The sequence below is a fragment of the Nymphaea colorata genome, chromosome 3 (genome assembly GCF_008831285.2).
Source record: "Nymphaea colorata isolate Beijing-Zhang1983 chromosome 3, ASM883128v2, whole genome shotgun sequence".
NCBI classification, from domain to species: domain Eukaryota; kingdom Viridiplantae; phylum Streptophyta; class Magnoliopsida; order Nymphaeales; family Nymphaeaceae; genus Nymphaea; species Nymphaea colorata.
This window is the reverse complement of record NC_045140.1, coordinates 15,560,050-15,584,224: the sequence shown is the minus strand read 5'-3', so window position 1 is coordinate 15,584,224 and position 24,175 is coordinate 15,560,050. Positions and strand designations below refer to the sequence as shown.

At 43.1% G+C, this 24,175-nt stretch overlaps 2 protein-coding genes across 6 annotated transcripts; both read left to right on the top strand.

The window, feature by feature from the left end:
- The first annotated feature begins 9,922 nt into the window (after positions 1-9,922).
- On the top strand, positions 9,923-14,865 carry LOC116250530 (sugar transporter ERD6-like 16). Its single transcript, XM_031624216.2, has 18 exons — positions 9,923-10,237; positions 10,391-10,453; positions 10,750-10,839; positions 11,777-11,836; positions 12,021-12,086; positions 12,181-12,246; positions 12,371-12,446; positions 12,556-12,620; positions 12,705-12,797; positions 12,889-12,969; positions 13,045-13,129; positions 13,231-13,277; positions 13,370-13,432; positions 13,525-13,584; positions 13,704-13,757; positions 13,872-13,931; positions 14,032-14,146; positions 14,410-14,865. The coding sequence occupies exons 1-18, from the start codon at positions 10,088-10,090 to the stop codon at positions 14,541-14,543; spliced, it is 1,428 nt and encodes a 475-aa protein (XP_031480076.1). The 5' UTR covers positions 9,923-10,087; the 3' UTR covers positions 14,544-14,865.
- A 3,496-nt stretch (positions 14,866-18,361) lies between these two features.
- On the top strand, positions 18,362-23,986 carry LOC116250531 (sugar transporter ERD6-like 7). Of its 5 annotated transcripts, none has more exons than XM_031624217.2 (18): positions 18,365-18,533; positions 18,683-18,745; positions 19,298-19,387; positions 19,471-19,530; positions 19,622-19,687; positions 20,201-20,266; positions 20,497-20,572; positions 21,092-21,156; positions 21,244-21,336; positions 21,581-21,661; positions 21,791-21,875; positions 22,069-22,115; positions 22,194-22,256; positions 22,333-22,392; positions 22,487-22,540; positions 22,619-22,678; positions 22,767-22,881; positions 23,624-23,986. In XM_031624217.2, exons 1-18 carry the CDS (start codon positions 18,423-18,425, stop codon positions 23,767-23,769), a joined length of 1,401 nt encoding a protein of 466 aa, XP_031480077.1. In that variant the 5' UTR covers positions 18,365-18,422; the 3' UTR covers positions 23,770-23,986. The 5 variants fall into 5 exon arrangements, 4 of the variants coding, with proteins under 4 accessions (XP_049932736.1, XP_031480077.1, XP_031480079.1 ...); XM_031624218.1 differs by having other exon boundaries at positions 18,477-18,533; positions 19,052-19,387; XR_004171441.2 differs by lacking the exons at positions 22,767-22,881; positions 23,624-23,986 and having other exon boundaries at positions 18,362-18,533; positions 22,346-22,392.
- Positions 23,987-24,175: the final 189 nt, after the last annotated feature.

Below are 24,175 nucleotides of genomic sequence, written 5' to 3'. Positions count from 1 at the left end.
GGGACTGCAGTCATGGGCGCAATCCGAAGTGGAAAGGAGTAATCCAGAGACCTTGGAGGACGCTTATGTAGTAGCAGAACGTTTGGCTGATACTCAGCGCAAGAGCTACACTAACGCCTTCAAGCCATCGAGGAAGCCTGACCATGGAGGAAAGAAAGATGATCGAAGGGAACGGAAAGATGAACCATCAACTCAGCGCCAAGTCGAAAGAAGAACTTTCTTTCACAGAAACGACAACTCTCAGAATAGAGTGTTGAAATGTTGGTTTTGCGATGGTAATCACTTAGGAAGGCAATGTCCAAAGCGCGTAAATAGGGACAATCAGGCAAGCTCTTCAAGGCAATCTGCTAATGCGGCACAAGGTGAAGAAGGGGAAGGACCAAAGATGGGTGCACTTCAACTTCTGAACACCATAAAAAGGGAGGAAAAAGCGAAGGTGACAGCGACACCTTCTAACGAGCTCATGTACTTGGAAATCCTGGTAAATGGAAGGCCTACCTTGGCTATGGTAGACACGGGAGCTACGCATAACTTCGTCTCAGTTGAGGAGGCGAGGAGACTGGGCCTAACCCTTGAGAGGGGAGAGTTACGCATGAAGGCGGTGAACTCAGAGGCCAAACCCATCCACGGAGTGGCCCGGGATGCGGTTGTGAAGATTGAGAGTTGGTTAGGAAGGGCCAACTTCTCGGTGGTCCCGATGGATGATTTCCGGATGATCCTAGGCATGGAGCTCCTCAGTACAGCGAAAATGGTGCCAATGCCGCACCTACGCAGTATCAGTATCATGGATGAAAAGTCCCCTTGTATGGTTCCAGTAACATCGATAAAGAGGGATAAGGGCAAAGCCGCAATGATATCTGCCCTTCAGTTGAAGAAAGGCCTCAAGCACGGCGAAGACACGTACTTGGTGGCAATCAGGGAAGTAACTAATGACTCCCCTGGTTTGGTCCCAGAGGCGCTTGCGCCTGTCTTAGCGGAATTCGCAGGAACAATGCCTGTGGAGCTCCCTAGACGGCTGCCACCTCGACGCGAGGTGGATCATGCCATCGAACTCATCCCTGGTGCCAAACCCCCGGCAATGGCACCATATCGAATGGCCCCTGCAGAATTAAGAGAACTTCGGCGACAGTTGGATGAGATGCTAGCTGGAGGTATAATCAGACCCTCCAAAGCTCCTTTCGGTGCACCAGTGTTATTCCAAGCGAAACATGATGGCTCCAAAAGGCTATGTGTGGATTATCGAGCGTTGAACAAGGTAACGGTGAAGAACAAGTACCCTTTACCTTTGATTGCAGATCTGTTTGATCAACTGGGCAAAGCTCAAGTGTTTTCCAAGTTAGACCTCAGATCAGGATATTGGCAAGTTCGGATTGTTGATGGCGACGAGCCAAAGACCACTTGCGTCACTCGTTACGGTGCCTTTGAATTCTTGGTAATGCCGTTCGGGTTGACGAATGCCCCAGCCACTTTTTCGACTCTAATGAATAAGATATTCTATCCGTACTTAGATAAGTTCGTGGTAGTCTATCTTGATGACATTGTAGTGTATAGCAAATCCATGAGGGAACATGTAGAACACTTGCGGACAGTGTTCAAGGTATTGGAGGAAAACGAACTCTATGTGAAGCGCGAGAAGTGCCTATTCGGCCAACCGGAAATCAGTTTTCTCGGTCACATTGTGGGAAAAAGTCAGCTGCGAATGGACACCGAAAAGGTGAGGGCAATTCAAGACTGGAAACCGCCAACTAATGTACCAGAACTACGTTCTTTTCTTGGTTTGGCAAATTACTATCGACGATTCATTGAGGGGTATTCTTTGATAACTGCGCCTCTCACTGATTTGTTGAAGAAAAACCGAACTTGGGCTTGGGAAGAGCTCGAAGAAGATGCCTTCGACAAGTTAAAGAGGGCCCTGACGCAGGAGCCTGTGCTCAGGTTGCCCGACCACACAAGAAAATTTGAAGTCCACACGGATGCATCAGATTTTGCCATTGGTGGAGTTTTGATGCAGGAAGGTCATCCAGTTGCCTATGAGAGTCGGAAGCTGAAAGACGCGGAGCGACGGTACTCCGTGCATGAAAGGGAAATGACAGCCGTTATTCATTGTCTTCGCACATGGAGGCATTACTTATTGGGGTCCCAATTCGTGGTAAAGACTGATAACGTAGCCACAAGCTACTTCCAGACTCAAAAGAAGTTGAGTCCGAAGCAAGCTCGATGGCAGGAATTCCTTGCGGAATTCAATTTCGCCTTGGAGTACAAGGCAGGGAAGGCAAACGTCGTGGCCGATGCACTGAGTCGGAAGGCAGAGTTGGCAGCTACCCGGATAGCATCATCCGAAGCGCAACTCGAGGGTGCTCTTCTTGGGCGGATTCGAGAAGGCATGAAGCAGGACCCAGTGGCCAAGCACTTGGTCGAAACAACGGAGGCGGGAAAGACGCGACGATTTTGGCTACAAGATGGACTTTTGATGGCAAAGGGCGGACGAGTGTTCGTTCCCAGATGGGGCAATCTCCGACGAGAGTTGCTAAAGGAGTGTCATGACTCATTGTGGGCTGGCCATCCTGGCCAGGAGCGGACACTGGCACTACTCGAACGTGGCTACTACTGGCCACAGATGCGCGACGACGTTGAAGCATATGTGAAAACATGCTTGATCTGTCAGCAGGACAAGGGAACAAACCAGAAGCCTGCCGGTCTCCTGGAACCTCTTCCTATTCCGGAACGTCCATGGGAATGCCTCTCCATGGACTTCATCGTCAGCTTGCCCAAAGTTGACGGCTTCAGCTCCATCCTTGTGGTTGTGGATAGATTTTCAAAGTATGCCACATTTATCCCAGCCTCTAAAGAATGTCCCGCGGAAAAGACGGCCGAGTTGTTCGTGAAGCATATTGTCAAGCATTGGGGCGTGCCGAAAAGCATTGTTAGTGATCGGGACGCTCGCTTCACAGGAAAATTTTGGCGCGAAGTATTTCGTTTGTTGGGTTCGGATTTATTATTCTCAACAAGTTTCCACCCTCAAACGGACGGCCAAACTGAACGAATCAACGGATTGTTGGAACAATACCTTCGACACTATGTCAGTGCGAATCAAAAAGATTGGGTGAAATTGTTGGATGTAGCTCAATTTTGCTACAATTTGCAGAAGAGCGAGTCTTCTGGACATAGTCCATTCGAAATAGCCACTGGACAACAACCGTTGATGCCACATACCCTTGCAGCCCAAGAAAAGGGAAGACCCACTTTTGCCTACCAGTTCGTTCGCGATTGGCAGGACCACACGGAAATGGCTAAGGCGTTCTTACACAAGGCCGCCAAAAAGATGAAAAAGTTTGCAGATCGGAATCGAAGGCCAATGGAATTCTGGGTGGGTGATCAAGTCCTCGTAAAGCTCTACCCTGATCGCACGAGCATTTTCCGTGGTCGACACCGGTCATTGATCCGCAAGTATGAGGGACCCTTCACGGTGCTGAAGAGAATCGGAAAGCTAGCCTACAAGCTAGACTTGCCGCCAGACTTTAAGGTGCATTCAGTGTTCCATGTTTGTAACCTGAAGCCCTTCTACGTCGATGAGGAAGACCCTGAGCGAAGCGTTCCAGAACGAGACCCGATCCTGCAGCGAGCCCCGCCGACCAAGCGAGCGGCGGACCGTCGGATGGAAGAAATTCTTCGGCACAAGACAAACTATTTGGGGGAGCCGAAGAAGTACCAAGTGAAGTGGATAGGCGAACACAACCCCACCTGGGAGTATGCATTCCGCATGAAGCAGCGCTACCCGCTGGAAGTCAAGGCCTATCATGAAACTGCTGGCGCCGAGGACGGCGCATAACTTGAAGGGGGGAGCCTGTTCCCCTGTGTCTGGGAGTCTGTACAGTCCTTTGCTTTGTTTTGCATTGTACTTCTTTTGCTTATGTTGAGTCATTTGCTTATGCATGTTTACTTGTAAGGGAGTACCCTCCCACCGGTCTAAGTGTCAAGTATTGGGATTTCTTGTTTTGGATGGTCGGCATGGGAATCCTGTAAGCGGCCTCGGCCATCCTACATAAGTAAAGTCGAGATCATTCTCCTTACTTATCTTTCTCGTGATGTACTAATTCTTCAAGCGAATACATTGCGAGATTTCTTTATTCACAAACATTCTTTATACACTTGTTTTCTCAAACTACTTTTGCGCCCCGTTCGGTGGTTTGAAGGCTTGCGGCAATCAGGTTCTTGCCGCGCCGCACGGGCCGAAGTTGTCAGCCCGTGACACTGACTGCCTTAACTGTGGTTAGCGTCTCTTAAATATGGCGGCTAATGTTGAAAATCTGCTTGAATTGGCTAATTCAGTTTAAATCGGTGGTAAAATGACTTAATTTGGGTGTCGAGTGTTTTCTTTTTCTGAGATGTATGTTGATTGATTTTCATACATTATTTAGTTTATTTTTCAAAAATAGAATGTTTATTGAATTTTTGACGAGCAATTCAGTTGAATTGGCTGATTCGTCAAAACGATGGCCTGCTTGGAAAAGGTACTTCCTAACTGGCTTCAAAAAAGCAACTTTTACGACGGCCCTCACATTTGGATACTGACGACAACGTCCAAAAGAAGAAGAAGAAGAAATTAGTCAAAAGCCGCTAACGCTTGAGCCATTTACAACAACGGGTTGACACATATAGGAATGACATCTATTGGTGTTCAACTTTTGAAACGCAAGAGTAAAATTGACAAAATTATTGTTCGCCGTTCCTACAATAACTTCAATGTAGAGTTTGATTGCATTACGTGTTGTTATCTGCAAAGGGCCTACATGTAGACAATGGGTGGCTGCTGTTGCTCTTCCTCTTCCCAAGGACCTGAATTGAACAGGTAGGTTTTCAAATTGGAAGATGCTTTGCGTACTACTACACAAACACCAAATTTTACCACTATATGAAAAAGAGGATTTCAGATCCTCAGTTTATGGCTAAAACCTCAAATTTGTGGTTGGGCGGGAGGGGGTCACATCTTAAATCTTAAATCCACATATTTGAGGTGCTCAAATCACATCGGATCTTAAATTAGAAGTTAATCAAACCCACCTCATGGTTCTGAACATGACATTTAAAATCTTCGTTGAGAAATCTTGTTCTCAAACTTTAGTATCTTGGAGTCTAAGGATCTCTAATCACTTCAGATCTAAGATCCTAGGCAACCAAATCAAATCAGCGCTTGCAGAACTTTTCTGAAGGTTGCTATTCGCCAGGACATCAATTCAATAGAGATTGCCTCTTACCTTTGCATTATATATGCATCTCTTTAACTGGTTAAACTTATTCCTCATAGTTGTTTTAGCAACAATTTATAGTCTTCTTAGCAACAGACTTTTATTCATCCACCAACTATATGGCACACTGTATCATTCACTTTTCATACACATACACATGCACACGTGTATGTGTGTAAAACATTTGCTAAGGCACGTCTAACCAATAAACTTCAACAACTTACGTTCAACTGCCTAAATTAAAAAACTGTTTCACAAATGCTAGATTTTTGGCAAAAGAGGGGCCAAAAACTGTTAAAAGTTCCAAATGAAAGTATTTTTAACCGGGACAGCTTATATGTTATGGCCCATAACAAGGACCATATGTTATTAAATGGAGACCCTCCTGAAAACTTTCTCTCTCTCTCTCTCTCTCTCTCTCTTGATATATATATATATGTATAGCCAAGGGTAAAAAAAGGCATGACAAATTAGAGAAAGGTGAGGAAGAAGAGTCGGGGTCTGGACATATATACTAGCTATGCCTAAGGTCATCGTGCAAAGAAAATATGAGCGATTAATTAAGCCCATCGCCAACATTACAAACCCGTATCTAATGGCTCTGCCCCAAGTGTGCGATAGCAGAGAAATTATCCCCGACGAACTCTGATTTTGCCTACTGGAGATGGAAGGGGGGTATGGACTTTGCTTGCGTACTGGCTCTCGGTGGATGTTGTTTGCTTATAAACAAAATTTAATATTTCTTTTGCTTGAGATGGACTATAACAAATGAAATTTGGCCAACATCGCCAGTTACCTCCAAATAAGGGGTGCCTCATGAGAGACAATGATAAACTGCAACTTAGAGAATCGATTTAAACAACAAATGAACAACTTCGAACTTGCAATGGAATGAACTCACTTGCTGAATCAGAATGAAAGACATGCAAAACTGTACAGAGGGAGCCCATAATCAATTGGAGCCCTCTGAGTAATGAGTATGCAATTTTGAAGAGCATGTCCCTGAAACATTGGAACACAAAAAGGATCATACAAGATCAGCAGTAAGGCCAAAATGCACCTCGTTGAGATCACCCACTACGTACCAAGAAAAGTAGAAAACCATAAATGCAGATGACTGCAGCTCAGTATTCCTTCCCAACATTTTCTTTGGCCCAATGCGGTGAGATCGCTTGCATTTGGTCGAACCACACACAATCGCTCAGGGAGACAGTCCACATTCTTCGGTGGAAGCAGTGACTTTGTCTGGTACTGACAACTTTTGGCCTCCTCCCATCAATGGCATATGTTCTTTAGCATTCTTGCGAATCAGACCAGTTAAGCAACGTTCCCATTTTTCATGCTCCCCTGGGCCTCTTCTCCTGTAAGGTGGGTCGTTCATGCAACAGGTTTGTGCTTCTTCACCTTCCCTTAACAAATCGGTTCCTCTACTCTCTCCATCCCATCTTCTATCACTTCAGCGGCGAAGCTTTTCAAACCTTCATCCTTAAGAGTGGTGGTGAGAGTTTTAGCATGTGGTGCTGTACAAAGTTGTTAGGGTTCCATAGAGCTGAAATCGTTAGGTTCAAGGGTGTATAGTTTAATCTTATATACATTTTTCATCTTACTTTTTGCATCAGCTTGTGCCCTTTAATAACGAGTCTTTCAGTTTCAGCAGTAAAAACAATTTATAACTTAAAGAATTCAAGTAGCCTACTCCAATCTTTAGGAAAAAATCATACTGGCTATTAAAGACAAAGACTAATAAGTTCGCAAATGAAATCATGTGGGCACTTATCCAAGAATGGGTAAAGAATTTCTTCATATTGTCAAAAGACCTTGCAAATTAGGAATCTCTTTCATGGCGCAGAAACAGATGCACTGAGGATCTCATATTGAAGGTCGGTTCAAGGAAGATCGAACCTCTTTCCCAACCTTGAATATGTGTTTTGAGAAGGTAATGAGGTCCCTATATCTTAAATCTGACGTTTGTTCACAAATCAACCTCAGACCTTTATCAAACTAAGGCTGGGGGCTGGGTCAAGATGGCTCAAGGCTCGACAAAGCCGAGTTCAAGCAGACCCAAAGCCCTTACAGGCTGCCCAAGCCAAGCCTGCTTAGTTTCTAGTCCAGGCCCAGCCATCAACTTTATGTCCATCAATTAACCCTTAACATTTTATATTTTATTATCTCACAAACATGTATTTAGAGTTTTTAAGGGAGACATTGAAGACACACAAAGAGTTTTTAAGGGAGTCAACATTATATATATATAGCTAAGTTGGGGTCCCCAATACCCAATTGGGCCAGCACGACCCAACAAGTTTTCTGTATCGGGCCAGCCCAATTATCAAATAACCCCCACAAGCCTAGCCCATCGTGGGCTGACTATCCAAGACCCACCTAATCATTGAGTACCTGGCCACTGTTGCCCACCCTTATATCAAACACACCCTAAGAGAAGAGGAAAAATAAAAGATATTAATGAAATAACTTACCTACCAATTAACTATGTGATATATAGAGGTTTAAGTGTATTACCTTGAAAGTTTAGTTTTGTATTAAAGATTACTGAAAATCTTTAACGGCTTATAACGATGTTGACTAAGTGATTCATTGTTTTAGTTTCTAGTCCTTTTGGAAGTAGAAATTGAAGTCATTAGGGGTAGGTTTGGGTCTGCGAAGCTGGAAGCCTGGGCCTTCAGTATCAGAATGGGCCGAGTTGTAACATCAAATCATTCACCTATGTAATCAAGTTCTGTAGTTGTGGGCGAGCTCGCGTCGTTAAACATCCCTAGTGAGATTCTTACTAAGAGAGTAGGATAATCAGAGGTCAGGGACCATGATTATCACTATCCTTGAATTAATTTTGTGGATCCACAGCAAAAAAGCGAAATGCTGACCTTTTCTTTCGTCCCCTCAATCAATCAAAGCAGTATAAGCAAAATGATCACAACCATGGAGCCAGTAAGGAGGTGAACGACGATAAAGCTGATAGGGTGACCTTCGTCATTGTCATTTACAAACTCGCTTAGATGTTGAAAGTAAAAGAAGGCCCTCAGCCTCAGGGGGAGGAATATGCTGTTTGAAAATATCTCTTGTGTGACATCTGAATTTGCAACCATTTGTGTGGCTGCTTTCTGGCAAAATAAATGCTTCGTATATTTACTTCATCCACCTCGCTAAAAACATGAGAAGCAATGCATATATATCACCATATAATTTTTCTAGTGTATAAAGTGCAACTTTATGAGTAGAAATTTGAAATTTGAGACAACTTTTGACGTTTTATGAAATCGAGTAATGTACATGCTGCATATCGATTTTTTTTTAATCTATTGAACGTGTAGATGCCGTCAAATCTGAGGGAGGAAAAGAAAAACTATTGATGCAATGACGAATCTTGGAGGTTCTTAATTAGGCTATGAAGTTGTAAACCCTAAATCAATAATTTATTTTTGTCTTATATTCAAGCTATTGTATTCAATGGCTGGTTGGGGGCTTGAAAATTGTTGAGATGGGAATAAGAGGACGGAGAAGAAGTTGCCTTCTTTTGGGCAGGCCTGCCCATTGGCATTGGGTATCGTCAAAAACAAACAAACAAACAAACAAAGGGAAGGGAGGGCCAGCCTACCTAACCCAACGGCGGACCGACCCCGGTCTGACGTCGTGCAGACAGACACCAGCGGCGCCACTGTCTTTATTTTACGCGCCTTCCACGTCAAACTGACTCACTCCGGTCTTTGTCGTTTCCTTCCTCTAAAATTATGTTGACTCCGCCGCGTCCATGCATGGCCGTAAAAAGAAAATCTTCTTCGCTGGCCAATCTCATGAATTTTCCTCTCACCTATCGCCTCCCCCCTCGCGTCGGCGTGGTACTCTTGAATATGCTCAAGCGCCTCCACGTAACACCTACATACCTTATCTTGCTTCGATGCTGCGGTCGGTTGGTTCCCTATAACAGAAAGCTACGAGATCAAGTTCTATACGCCACTTTGTGTAAACGATGAGCATATGTTGTTGTTGAAGGTGAACCATGAATATTTACTTTAACATTGCACATGCAAAATAAATATTCTTAATATTGTTCTTATCTTATACTCATTGTCTTATACCCTCTTTTATACTTGTATTGTCAAAAATAATGACAGTAGGTGGCATGAGATAATGACATAAGGTATATAGCACAGAACACTACCTTTATCATTATCGATAATGGCATGGAGTATGAAATAATGATTGAGTTATAAGATAATGTTACATGTATGTCTGAGATAACGACCGAGATATAAGATAATAAGCATGAGACAATGAATATGAGCATGACAAAAAAAAAAAAAAAACAAAAACAAAAACTTTTCTTTACCGCTCCAAGAATATATTGTACTTGTGACACAATTATTCGGTCTAAACTTTTTTCACATTTCAAAACCTTATTTTTTTCAATTTTTTTGTTTTGTCTTTACAAAAAAAGTTCTTTTTTGTTAAGAGTACTTTTTGTCACGATTATATTATCGCACAAAAATTGTACAATGACTTATATATCTCCAATGAAGCCGCGATTGACGGTAGTCATCAATCAACAATGATGATGCTGAAGTGAAAGGGTATTTTGGACAATGATTCCTCGTCCTCGATCTCCAAAATATTTCCCCTCCCTATAAAAGGAGGCGATGAAAGCCTTAGGCGCCATGAGTTGCATTGCTGGAGACGGCGGGGATGGCCTTTCTACTGACTAACTAAATACTCGGGTGACTCCTCCCTGCTGCAGCCAAAAATCCCGCATTAATTCCCTCTCACTCATCCACACGAGCCCGGTGATCCCTCCCTCTCCGTCCGAGAAACCCAGTGAGCCGGTGACGATGGCGAAAGCCAAGGACGTGGAGAGCGGAGAGTCGATCATCCTTCCCCTCATCTCCAGAGGAACCAAGGAGGTGGGCTGCGGATCCAACTGCATGGTCCTGCTCAGCACGCTTGTCGCCGTCGCCGGTTCTTTCCAGTTTGGAATGTCCGTAAGCACCCTTCCCCCCTCCAACTTCTCAGACCCTGTTTCTCCTCTTAATTAATCTCTCCATGCATGCCAAGCCATGTTGTGGGCAGCCCCATGGCAGCCAAGCCATTCGTGCATTTTGTTTTTATTCAGTTAGGCTAATGTCGGCCTGCAGGGGGGCTTCTCTTCGCCGGCCCAGGCGGGCATCAGGAGAGATCTGCATCTCACACTCGCGGAGGTATATATTCTGCCCACTGCTCCTGCTAAGCTTTCATGTCCAAACTTCAGATGTTTTATGATCAAACCATCCCACTTTCTTCCTTCCTTTTCCTTTTTTCCTTTCTCTGCTCTATCTTCTTCTTTCCAGAGTGGGTCATCCCTCTTCCAAAGGACATTTGCCCTAACTTTTTTAGTAACACTTTGCCAATATTGAAAACGGACCTTTGTTTGTGATGGTCACTCGTCCTTTCTTTCACAGTTGGTGGGTCGGGGGCAGTGATCTAATCTGTATCTGGTTTTGATTTGGCGTGGCAGTATTCTATGTTCGGGTCCATATTGACGATAGGGGCAATGGTGGGCGCCATCATGAGCGGGCGCCTCTCCGACTTCCTCGGCCGCAAGGGGGTATTTCTGCATCCAATACACCCATCTCTCTCTCTCTCTCTCTTTGATTGTGTGACACTATGAGGTCACCGGACGTGGTCACAACCTAGTTGTCCCGTTCTTATTTGACCTTCCATGTCCCATTTTATCTTCTTATTCCTTGCATACCAGCAATACAGTATCCGTTCTTCAATTCGGCAATGAAGAATGATGCAGAAGTTATGAGGCCAATCTCGTGCTCTATTGATGGTTGCCCGGAGCCCAAAGTGAGGTTTTAGAGAGGATGACTCGATCGGGAGCACGTTTTTAAAGGGAAGTGGGGTTTAAGACCCGCAGAAACGGGGAGGGGAGGGTGTGGAATGGGATGGGATGTTGTAATTCGTCCACCCGACTTCTGTGGGACACCGTTCAGTCCTCTCATGGCGGCGATTCCTCGTTCACCAAAATACTACCGGATGTGGAATGGGTCTCACCCGTTTTCCAAAGCATCAACAGCTGGCCCGAGGCAGGCCTTCAAACCATGACCTGCCGGCCGGCTTCAGGTCCTCCAGCCTTCTCCTTTTTTGGATTTCCTCCTCTTCCTCTTCCAAGAGATGGCTTACAAAGGCATTATGATTTGGGCGTGGAGAAGACATGTGGATTTACCGCTTCTGATCACCAGGCCTTGTGGCCTCGCTGGTCATTCGAGAACTGGTAGAGCAAGAGAAAACAATTAAGAGGGAATGTGGGTTTTCTTGGCTTTACTCAAGGGGAAGGAGGGACGTATCTCCATTTTCATTTTCATTTTCAGGTGGAGTTGCCCCCACATTTCGAGTCCAACGCACGTGAACGCCACTAACTTGCTTCACGACTCTCTCTCTCTCTCTCCCTCCCCCCATCCCAACACAATCCGGCTATGCAGAAATGAAATTCTCGCAAAAATTTGACTATGGTTGAATATTTTATCTCGTTGGTGCAGGCAATGAGAATTTCGTCCATCTTTTGTGTTGTCGGATGGCTGTTCATATACGTCGCAAAGGTTTGTGCCAAATGAGAAATGAACCTAAACAAAATTAAAGAATTCTTCCTCTTATTTGCTGTATCTGCCATTTTTCCCGCATGTCTTTCCCTCATTAAGCAAACGTAAAGTTTCTTACAAGGTAGTCGATTCGTTTTATTACCAAATTTTAACAATAATATCTTCTTAATTTCTTTTACGGAAGGGTGCGTGGTCACTGGACATTGGCAGGCTCTCCCTGGGTTATGGAATTGGCATTCTTTCGTTCGTGGTACTCTCTCGCTGCCCCTCTTTCTTCATAAAGACACACACACACACACATGCGTGTGCAGCATGAAAGATCCATTATATGTATGTGTGAGCAGGTTCCCACGTACATAGCAGAGATAACACCCAAAAATATGAGAGGAGCACTCACAACAGCAAATCAGGTATGCGGAATTATGTTGTTTTGCTTTGCATAGTCGGTACACATCAGAGTTTTGTCTCCTGTCCTCTTGTCATTACCTTCAATCACAACAGCAGCACTAAGTAGTTCTTTCGCCTTTCTTGTAGCTACTCATAGTTTGTGGAGGATCCTTTTCGTACCTTTTAGGAACTGTCGTGACATGGCGCACACTGGCGCTCATGGGTAATTATCTCTTCCCAAAATTTAGCTTATGAGATGTTCAGTTAATTACTTACACCTTTAAAATGTTAAAATCTAACGGGCCTCAGATCGGTGGTTTCTTGATGTTTAGGATTCATACCGTCCATGCTGCAGATGTTAGGTCTCTGCTTCATTCCTGAATCGCCAAGATGGCTGGTTTGTCTTTTCTACCATATTAGTTATTACCATTCCAGTGAATTGGAAAATTAGATCATTGGAAAAACTTGACCCATGTTTCAGGCTAAGGTTGGAAAGCAGGAGGAATTCGAGTCGGAGCTAAGACGGCTCCGCGGAGGTTCTGCCGATATTTCTGATGAAGCCATCGAGATCCAGGTTCTTAATTAATGTTGAGCTCATTCAGATAAAGATAAAAATTTGGAGCATGATTCTTCCGACATAACATTGTGGTGTTGGTGTCATCCAGAAATACGTTGAGAGCATTGCAAAGCTTCCAAAAGCAAGGATACGGGATTTGTTTCGAAGGAACTATCTGTATTCGGTCATCGTAAGTAAATGAACAACTGTTCCATTTGCCTTTCTAAAATGTTTTCACGCACCAATAACGTTGCACACGTTTTAGGTTGCAGTTGGCTTGATATTGTTACAACAATTTGGTGGAATAAATGGGATTGGGTTTTACGCAAGCGAAACTTTTGTGGCAGCCGGTATCTCTATCTGGTTCCTTTGCTCTTTTTTTTTTTCCAGCTTCTGGAGGAGGTGCAGTCTCCTCCTCGTCTCAGTTCTGAGCTTGTCTTTGCGGTTTCAGGCTTTTCCTCTGGAAATGCTGGAACAGTAGCCATGGCTGCTATTCAGGTAATTTGAAAGTAATGATGAATTGAGGATGGAATTCATGGTAGAAAACATGGTCTATTTATAAACTTAATCACTGCGCCAATGTCTTACAGGTTCCAGTGACGACAGTGGGCGCGTTATTGCTGGATAGGGTTGGGAGGAGACCACTTATAATGGTACGGCACGGCACCATACTCCATGAGAAATACAATCTCACATAGATGCATTAGCAAACATGCTTTGACGTGCAAATTATTTCGCGTGGCAGGTTTCTGCGACTGGTACCTGCTTGGGTTGCTTTCTGGCGGGCCTTTCCTTCTTAATCAAGGTATATAATATCCATTTTAACCAGGCAAATCGAATGGCAGATAACGTGGCCTTTTACTGTTAATTCGCTACTGGAGAGTGTATCTCAAGTTTATTTTTGGTGTCTTGTCCACCATGCAGGGTCATGTTTCCTCACCGGACATAATCCCAATACTAGCCCTTGCAGGCATACTGGTAAGCTCTCGTCCGAAAGGAATTCAGCCCAGAAATTTGCTCCTTTTATGAACCGTAGATTGTACCTAATTTTAGCTTACTGCGCTTCACATTTCTTTTTTCACAAATGATCAGTTGTACATAGGATCATTCTCCATAGGTTTGGGCGCAGTACCTTGGCTCATAATGTCAGAGGTGAGCTTCCGTTGCAGGACTTTTCTCAAAATCATGGGATTGTGAATTTGGAAAGGTCGACCAGTTCATTAATTTCCATGCACTTGTTTTTTCTCCGCAGATATTCCCATTGCATGTGAAAGGGATGGCAGGAAGCTTGGTGACTTTAGTCCATTGGTTTGGCTCGTGGGCCATTTCCTACGCATTCAACTTCCTCATGACCTGGAGTTCGTCAGGTGCACCATTTATTCATCTTCAACCTTCTCCACATATGCTCCTCATTCTTCCGTTAAATTGTTGCTTGGCCGAATATAAATTAAGTTAGCCCATCCTCAACATTCAATTATCTTCTTCATTTGACTCTTAATGAATTTGGTCCATCTTTTGGCGTTCGATTGATGGAAGCAAATGGGAGTCGACCATCTGCCCTGTTCTTGTAATTATTTTCTGTTCACCCTCCTTTTGGTTGTTCAAGCTTTTTGGGCCTTGGATTTTTCAGGGACCCTCTTCGTCTTCTCGGCCGTGGGAGCGCTCACCGTGTTGTTCGTCGCCAAGTTGGTTCCAGAGACGAAGGGAAGAACCCTGGAGGAGATCACTTCTGCCATGAGCTCTTTCTCTTCCACTAAACTATGAAAACGGTGGCCGAAGCTCCTCTGCGCACGATACCGTTCCTGTTTTCATCCTTAGTGTGCCTTGTTGTTTCATTACCATATAGTTACCATAATTCTTGCTCACTGTCGTTCGCCTAGGAGAGCAGCCTTCAAGACTTGCTCGTTTCCCGGCAAGTTCTTGTCTGCAGTCAATTTTTGTCCTAAATCGTTGTAATTGGTGTCCACTGGTCCAGATTCAACGTCTTGGCATCCCGAAGAACCGTATTATTACATTGCGAGTGGGTCTCTTTTGTAATATTCTCATATTCAAAATTTTGCAAGGTTACATTGTCGGGGTTTCTATACATACTTGAACCTAAACCATGCACTGGGAAGCCCTGTTGTTTAATCTTTGACATGGGTTGCGACCTAACTCGAGAAGCTTACTGTTTTCAAGAAAACCGGGTCTAAGATAATATACATGTTAAAACTTAAAAGGATGCTATGACATCCTTGTAAACGTACTGTGTCTAGACAAAATTGACGTTGCGGCAGCATGTAGATAGAAGCCGCAAATTATTGGGATGATCTAAAATGCAGGCTCAGTATTATCCTTTCTTTTTTAAACCTCAAGAATAAGTTGTCAACTTATGTGGTCAACCAAACATGTCTTGGGTGCACATTGCCAATCATCGGCTACTAATTGAATAGTTTGAATAGGAACTTGGTGCATACATTTCTGAAAACCCGGTACTTAAAATGTAGATATTGAACATAAAGAGAGGGAAAAAAAACTGCTTCGACTTTGGGGTCTTTGCAAATAAAGGGGGCAGGTCGTCGTCGGGCAGCTTAGAATGGGGATTTCATGGTGTGCACTAGTCCGCGTGAGCCTCATGCTTACGCGTCTTGTGTGTCTAGTAACAATATTTGAATTTCGGAATTAGATTTAATTAGTGCAAGAACCTTGCTAGCCACCCACTCTTTTACTTTTACTGGGCTTTGGTATGGTGGATCCACACTCACCTCTTAATAGCTTTGGTTCTAGCTAAAAAAAAAAAATCACATCCCCTTTATGACCCCTTCAAGATTTTCCTCAAATTTCAATACAAAACTAAACTTTTGATCAATTATAACCTACTTCCTTTTAAGGCGCACATATGCGACCTAGTGCAAGTGTTGAACTGGTTTTGATAATACGTTAAAGCTTAAGCTCTTGGCTTGATGGATGTCAACTAAATTTGGTCCTAACCTCAAAAATATATTAACATTGACAATTTTGCAACTTTCTTCATAAGTAATTGATGATCTCTTATAATTCTCAGTTCAAAAGTAAATTTCTATAATGGGGGTGTTGTAATTTATCTGGCACATGTGTGGAGGACCCCAAGTTCGATACAACTGCCAACCCAATTCACCTCTCCATACATGTGGTAGGTGTTCCACGTCAATTATTTCAAGCAACTTGTTCTCATTATGAATTCAATAAATAAGCGTCTTGTTCTCATTATGAATTCAATTTGGGATTTAATAAATTAACTGGCGATGGGGAAGGAGGTCAGCCGTCCGTCCATACTCTGACGAGTTAAGAGGAAGAAGACGAAGAAGCAGAGAGAGAGAGCAAGCATGGACGACCTCCGTTTAAAAACAAAAAGAAAAGAAAAGAAAAAATTCCCATTGACGTGTCATGTCTCTCGTAATTTATTATAATAATCGCACACCTCCAATCCACATCCTGAATCGGCAGCTAATAGCGGAGGGCCGTGACGCGCCCATCCTAACATTTCCGCATTTTTCTTTATAATATTTCTCCAGTGGAGGGCCTGGCACCCATTGACGCCAGCTCCATCCATCGGATTCATCACAAAAGCAAAGCTGTCCCTTCTTCGGCAGAACCCACATCTAACTTCAATAATCCATATGTATAATGTGCATGCTTAATGTTTTCTGTTTTTTTCACTTCTGCCAGCGACAATTTCCAACTATTTGGGGCATCCTGTGCAGTAATTACTTCCTCCTGTTTTACTCATTGATCTGTTCGCCATGTTCTCCGAGTTGATTTTGCATATCAACTCCTTCGCCAGTATTGCTGTGCTCTGCTCTTTTACTACGGGACTCTTACGCATGCTCCATCGGTTTTCCTCTTCCATTTAGCGTGAGCTGTAAAGGCGCAATCTTAAGCAATTATGTTTTCTTCTTTTCTTCATTTTACTTTTACTGTCTGAAATCAATAAGTCGGCCGGCTAATTTTGTGGACTGACTTTTTCTGTTTAGATCAACCAATAGCATAGCACGTTGTATGTGGGAAAATGTAATTTTGTCTATGACTCTACTCATGCACTTTTTGCGGTTTTGTTGGCTAATTCTGCATTAGCAGATTATGAAGGTTCCAAGAGCTTCCATGGTGCTAAGTCATGAAAAAAAAAAGTTAAAAGGAATTAATTTGTAAATGAAACAATTTATTTTCTAGATATATTAACTTGAACATGCACATATCTTCTATTCTAGGTGAGCTGCACATGAAATTTAGAAATGTGAGTTTGTTTTCTATGATAGAATAAAGGTCAAGCACCTAAAGTGATTTCCGTTCGTGTTGGGCGCTTTATATTCTGATTACTATTGGGCACTCAGAGAGTCAGAAATACAACCCTACTCCATTAATTCCACCAAATTGTTGTGATAAGATCAAACCAACTCCAACAATTAAAAATCTGAAACTCAAGAGGCACGGGTGTTTTATTTACTCACAGTGACTGCACGCCGGCAGTATCTTGGAAACAAATCCTTGTGCGTCCATGCTTTCGTGTGTTCCTGGATCGCACCATAGCTCACATCACATTGTTATGTAGGAAATCATCCTTCATGTCGTTACATTGTAAGATCAGCGTACTCACCGCGAAGCCGACGTAGCTCCGTTTCCCAACCTTTGCCCCGAAACAAATTACAATTTTTTGTACAGTCGACTTGGCTTCCAATTTATTAGAAGGGCGCTAACGAAAAGAGAAGGCCAACCAGCCATCTGTGGAGGTTCAGGATGAAGAGGGGCAACAGCTGCAACGTAGACGGTAGGAGTTCTTAAATAAAACGGGCCACCAATTTACGTTCGTCAGAGAGATCATTTTGTAGGATGCTACCGTGCGCCATGTCACTATACTTCCTAAAATATATGAAAACGATCCTCCCCAAAATTTTAGTAGCTGCAGAAAGGGCAAAAATGCTACTTAGCAAGCCGAACTTGTGGTTCAAGGCATGACAGGGAACAGAAATACTTGGGTTTGCTGAATATGAAAAGAAACATGAACTAAACGGTACCTTGAAGCTGTAAAGGATCCTCAGATCTTTATATGTTTATCGCGGATATATATAATATATATATAGCGGAGAGTTTGACATTGAGCAGACAAAATTTCCGCGGATTTCGCGGATGGATGTCTGCGCTCTTGCCCTCGAGAGCACGGACATCTTCGCCGTGATTGTTTAGCAATTTTCGTATGGAGCAGACATAAGTCCAACCGCTACAGGTCCGTCCACGCTAAACAAATGCCGCCTTGGAGAAGAGAACGCCATTAAACACTCGGGCTTTTAACCTACATAACATTATTCGCCGCCCACGGCTCACGAAGACTGGGTTTCTGCATGCTGTGACGTTTCTGTGGCATTACAAGCTATTTTCTCGTGTTTATCTCAATATACGAAAAGCACAGAGGAAGTTGGGGGTCCGTATTTAGTACTTGCTATTTACCACTAACTGGCACGGCTGGTTCAATCTCTTTTGCCGTCCCTTTTTTTTTTTTTTTTCACTTTCGTCGGTGGTGCGTCTTTTTTTGGCTGCTGCCTGCCCTTCCCTTCTATAAGACTTAACCGCATCCCATCGCACGCCAAACACAAATCCTCACGAGAGAGAGAGAGAGAGAGAGAGAAAGAGATGGGTTCAGAAATATCCGGCTCTCTTCTGCCAAAAGAGAAGGAATCGATCAAGATGGTTCTGCTGGGAACGTTCGTGGCCGTGTGCGGCTCCTTTGCGTTTGGATCAGCGGTCAGTCTATCTTTTTCACGTATTTTCAGTCGACTCCCTCTGTTTTAGACTGCAGCGGAGCTACTGCTACAGTTTACAGACCATATGTAGGAAGATGTTCTTATATGAAAGTACTTTAGTTTGTCTCTGATAATTTATTTAATTCCCAGGTGGGCTATTCTTCCCCTGCACAAGCGGGCATCATCCACGACCTCAGCCTCTCCCTTTCTCAGGTCTGTAGGACGCGCCAACGGTTCAATTCTCTAAATTCGTAATCATGACCCAATTTGCAGCTAGAGTCGAGTTATGCATGCGAGTATATGCCAAGCCCCACAAGTTTCAGTATGGTGCCCATGATTCTGCATTCTATAGTTCAGAGACCCACGCATTCCCGTCTCCAGCCCTCTTTCAGCCGCTTTCGGAGAGAAATTAGAAGCACCTAACTCTGCAAAGAGCGACAGTCGACAGAGTTGTGTTCTTTAGACTTGTCTGCACACACGCTGCCTTTTGTGACCTGAACGTCATTTCTTCTTGGTCAGGGCTTTTGAAACACGTGATAATGAGGGGAAGAGCGAGAGAGCGAGCCGGAACGAAGAGTTCTTTCTTTCACTTGATAGTGGGGGGATCTCTTCTTCTGTGTTTTTGTGGTTGAGAGTCCAAAAGTGTGGTGGGCGGGGCATTTGCCTTAACTTGGTTCGACTCTTGTCTTCTGCCCTTCGACCCTCAACTTATTGCAGTGTCTCCGTAACTTCATTTTGTTTCCCCTTTCATTGTTGAAACAACAGTACTCGGTTTTCGGTTCCATAATGACGATTGGTGCCATGTTTGGTGCAATAACGAGTGGACGGATTGCCGATCTCGTCGGCCGCAGAGGGGTATATTCTCTCCCTCCCTCCCTCTCTTTCTTCCTGGCTGCATGCTTCCTGATGATTCTTCGATTGTGAAATGGTAAGAGCAGGCAATGTGGGCGTCCTCTGCTTTCTGCATCGCTGGATGGGTCGCCGTTTCCCTTTCTCAGGTTTATGTCTTGCTATACAGTATCTTCTAGTTGGTTAACCATCACCAGAAGAATGATCACATTCATTACGAAGGACAATTTTCCTGTGCAGGGTGCTTGGTCCCTGGATCTTGGTCGATTATCTACTGGAGTTGGAGTTGGCATCATATCTTATGTGGTAATGTCGTCTGGCAGTCCAAATAGTACTTTTGACATTTCAGACTGGAAAAGGCCTTCGCCAAGTCTCTTCAACTAGCAATTACGGTTTCTCATCTCAGTTAAGTAGATGCCATGTGGAAATCTTAATTTGGTGGTACCATAGGAAGCGCAAGCTAAAAAAACATTTAGCTGGGTTTTCCTCCCTCACTTTGGAAGGCATAATCCATCTAAACCAACTGCCTCCTGTCTTAGTGGCTGTCTCGAGCACGAGTGAGCGGTTGAGAACTTGAATCACTAGGGGTAGAAAACCGTGTCTACTAGTTCACTGGTCGAGATCAAGCTGTCACTGTCGAGGGGTTTTCGGGGTACTGCGTGTTTACCGCAGTTCACAGAGTCACAAAACTTGTTTCTCGGGAATGCTCTTCAACATTCTTCCAAGATCAGGATATTACTTATTCGGCAGGTGCACAATAGACGTTTGTTTTTTGTCATCGTGTTTGGACTTTTCTTATTTGATGGAATGAATCAACAGGTGCCCATATACATTGCAGAAATAACACCCAAGGACTTGAGGGGCCTGCTCACAACGGTGAATCAGGTAAGTAGAATTCATAAAGCGTGCATCTTTTTTGGGTTTTCGTTCTCTGAGTAACAATATTAGCGGCTGCGTTACTTGTTGAATTTAAGTTCCTCGTTAATATTTGAAACTTGAAACGCTATGCCATTCCAAAGCGTTCCATGATTTATGTAAGGACATTCGACTTACAATACCTGTGGTTCAGTGACATCCATGCATGATATCTCATATAGAGTACGTCTGCTGTGCAGTTAATGATTTCTTGTGGGGTATCCGTTGCCTACCTACTAGGAACGTTCCTTACATGGCGTATGCTAGCACTAACTGGTGAGCATACTTTACTCCAATCAAGTTGTTGGTCTTTCTCTCTGTTTTTTTTGTTAGACTTATTTAATATATTATGCTGAAATCTGGAAGCTAGTTCATACTTCATATATACAAGTAGAATTATGTTTGTTAAAATCTTGTCTAAAAAAATGGTTAGCTTGCGTTATCTCAATCAGCATTTTACCTGAATGAGTTGAACAGAGAGTCTTCAAGGCTTCAAATTATTTCAGTTGGACCATCCATGTTTTAAAAGAGTGGAATTCCACCTAATAGTTTTCATTCTGTGGGCAGCTGATTGATTGCTGCTATCATTTGAAAAGTATTCTTTCTTGTTTCACGTTTTTCCAGGTACTTTCTAATTGATACCATATATAATATTTTCAATTGAAATTCAAGTTTGATATGCCAAATGGCTGGTAGCTTCTTGTTGCTTAGATATGTTGCATGGAAAAATAATAGGCTAAAGAAAACAAATTGACGACTGACTTGCACTTATAATCCGGTTGCATGTATTTACAGGAATCATTCCATCCCTGATCCAACTACTGGGTCTCTTCTTCATTCCTGAGTCTCCAAGATGGCTGGTCAGTTATTTCATCACAAGTGGAAAATATCATTGTTGTGTTACACATGGCTGTTGCTATCTGTAACTTCTTGAGGATTGATCATAGGCAAAGGTTGGTCAGCAAGAAAAATTCAAGTCAGCATTGCAAATTCTTCGCGGGAAGAGTGCTGATATTTCAGAAGAAGCAGCAGAAATTCAAGTTTGGCCCCAATCCTGAACCTTACAGATATGACATAATTTACTATGGTCTTGAGGACGGACAAGACTGATCTGATCTCTAGCTACACATCTTATCCTGTCTGACCCATGTCCAACTGGGTTGTAGAATGCCTGTTTTCACATGGAAACCTTGCAAATTTGTTTAATAATACACTGCCGATGAGCTCTGCAACTTCTGATTAAAAAGTGTGTTTGTGGCTCAAATGCTCTCATCTTCCATGCAGGGGTATACAGAAAGTCTGGAAAGCCTCCCAAAGGCCAGGCTTCAAGATCTATTTGAAAGAAAATATGCCCGTTCACTCATCGTAAATATTCTATCCTACACCCGCCCCTTCGTATGTGTATGCTCATGTATGTGTGCAATCACATGCATGTACATATCAATAATATAATTTTTCAGGAAACCATTTTTTCTCTAATCGATTAATCACCAGGTAGGAATTGGTTTGATGGTCTTCCAACAATTTGGTGGAGTCAATGGCATTGTTTTCTATGCAAGTGATATTTTCGTGTCTGCAGGTTAGTTAAGCACATTATTGGGAATTTTTAATCATGACGTGAAACTGAAGGAAAAGCATGAGATTCTTTTCCAGTTCTGCAATGTCCTAAGCAATCATGTTTAGCCAATTGTCCTGTTTAGAGTCTAGACTCTACCACGTTCAATGTCCCTAGCTATGAGAACTTTAACTATGCACTCTTAATGTATATTCAGGCTTTTCCTCTGGCAAGGTTGGGACAACTATAATGGCGATCATTCAGGTGCTTCTACTCACTGGTCTGCGATATGACAAAAAGATTAGTATATACCTGCTACTAATCTATTTTTGTTTCTCACAGGCACCAATGACCCTAATAGGTGCCATTTTGTTGGATATATCTGGAAGGAAGCCACTTCTGGTGGTGGGTTACTAGATGAGATTGCATTGCTTGACTGACTAAAAGAATGCAGTTCTGTTTCTCATATGAATGTCATTAGATTTCTGCTGCAGGCACATGCATAGGATGCTGTATTGCTGGAACATCTTTTTTCCTCAAGGTAATCCCAATCTCGGCCATTTTGAGTGGTGTGCATTTGTATATATGTGTACGATGCTTCTAGCTGACCTATTTTTTCTGTTCTGGTAAAACAGGATCATGATTGGTTAAAGCAATTGGTTCCAGGAATGAACTTGGCCGGCATACTGGTATCTGCACTTTCACTTGGACATTGTTGATGTCTTTGTATTTATCTGCTAATAGGAAAGTCTTTGTTTATAAATCAGGTATATTCTGCTTCCTTCTCATTAGGCATGGGTGCAATACCATGGGTGATCATGTCTGAGGTAGGACCAAGTACAAGTGGCAACAAGTGAAAGAAAAGAAGACGACTTTTTAAGCATTTAATTCATATCCCCATCCTTTCTGTTGCAGATATTTCCAATAAACATAAAAGGAATGGCCGGCAGCCTCGTGACATTGGTAAACTGGTTTGGTTCTTGGGCTATTTCCTACACTTTCAACTTCATCAAGAGCTGGAGTGCTGCAGGTGATTTAATAGCTATTTGTATTCTTACTGAATTATTCCCCTTTGGTTATGCCTTACCTTGGAACTAGCTAGAGAAAACTGTTTCATTCACCATTATAGGCTGGACTAGAGATGCTACTAAAATAATAGCAGCCTTGTGTTCTGTCCATGACCTCAAGCCTGAAACCTACTAAAAATCATCGAAGAGCTATTACTTATGCTTCTTTTCCTTAGCTTACTGTAGTGAGATTTGTCCGTGATACCATGGCTGCACAAGCTCAAGCCATGGATGAGCTGTTTATATTTTGGATAGACGAGCTTGTGCCTCTATTTGTACTTGGTCGTGTATGCAGACAAGGCCAGTGCTAAAATGCATTGATACCATGCGATGTTCTGGTTAGCTTGGCTCCATGTGTACACGTAGTCTTCTGCTATCTTTGGAGACAAGAACCGTTTCCTGCTGCCACTTTTAAAGAGCCATTTTTGTTCCACGGATTCTCTTTTCTTTGATTTCCTTCAAAAGAAGCTCCATTTTGAATATGGGCTGATGGGATACTAATCCTTCGGGCCTGGTTTGTATATACTACAATGGTCTTGCAATTTCATGGTAAATGATGAGTGATTGTCTGTGCTCCGTACTGCATCTATTGTTGGTATTCCAATTTCTCACACTCGTTAATTTCTATTTACTTGGTCTTTCTTCAATGATCTTCGTGCAGCCACCGCCAGCTAGAAACTTATTTATGTGTTGCTTGTTGGGCAGGAACTTTCTTCATATTTGGTGGAATTTGTGGGGCAACCATCGTGTTCGTTGTAAAGGTAGTGCCAGAAACCAAAGGGAGGTCACTTGAAGAAATTCAAGGGTCGCTATCATCATGTAACCCGGCTGATTCTGAACGATTACCGTGACTTGCATCTGTCGTTTAAACATGACAGGCCGTCAAGCGAAGAGTATCGGTAAAATTCAGCTTCCAAAGGCGGAGCCAAGGTTGGGGCAGAGTGGAAAATCTCTCCTCTAATTCCTTAGATCTACTTCCTTAGTTTTTCTTCCAGTTTGTCGCTTTTGTTTGTTTGTTTGTTTGTTTTACCTCTCTAAATGAATAAAATAAACACCAATATGTCATTACACCAGTTACCTTGTGTGTGTGTGTAAGAGAGCAGAAGGTTTTGTCGTCATTACTCCACAAAAAATCGCCTCCAACAACATGTAGTTGGAGAGGGAAAAAAAAAAACCCGACCGGTCCGACCAGAAGAACCAGAAAACCAAATCATAGGCAGAACACCAAATGAGGCACAACTGTGAAAACAACCGATG

Excerpts from the sequence above, each read along its gene's own strand:
- LOC116250530 (XM_031624216.2), top strand. The coding sequence starts at position 10,088 with ATGGCGAAAGCCAAGGACGTGGAGAGCGGAGAGTCGATCATCCTTCCC. Across the intron at positions 12,621-12,704 it reads CTGAATCGCCAAGATGGCTG|GCTAAGGTTGGAAAGCAGGA; the intron begins GTTTGTCTTTTC and ends CCCATGTTTCAG. Across the intron at positions 13,433-13,524 it reads GGAGGAGACCACTTATAATG|GTTTCTGCGACTGGTACCTG; the intron begins GTACGGCACGGC and ends TTCGCGTGGCAG.
- LOC116250531 (XM_031624217.2), top strand. The coding sequence starts at position 18,423 with ATGGGTTCAGAAATATCCGGCTCTCTTCTGCCAAAAGAGAAGGAATCG. Across the intron at positions 21,337-21,580 it reads AAGAAGCAGCAGAAATTCAA|GGGTATACAGAAAGTCTGGA; the intron begins GTTTGGCCCCAA and ends TCTTCCATGCAG. Across the intron at positions 22,541-22,618 it reads TGAACTTGGCCGGCATACTG|GTATATTCTGCTTCCTTCTC; the intron begins GTATCTGCACTT and ends TTTATAAATCAG.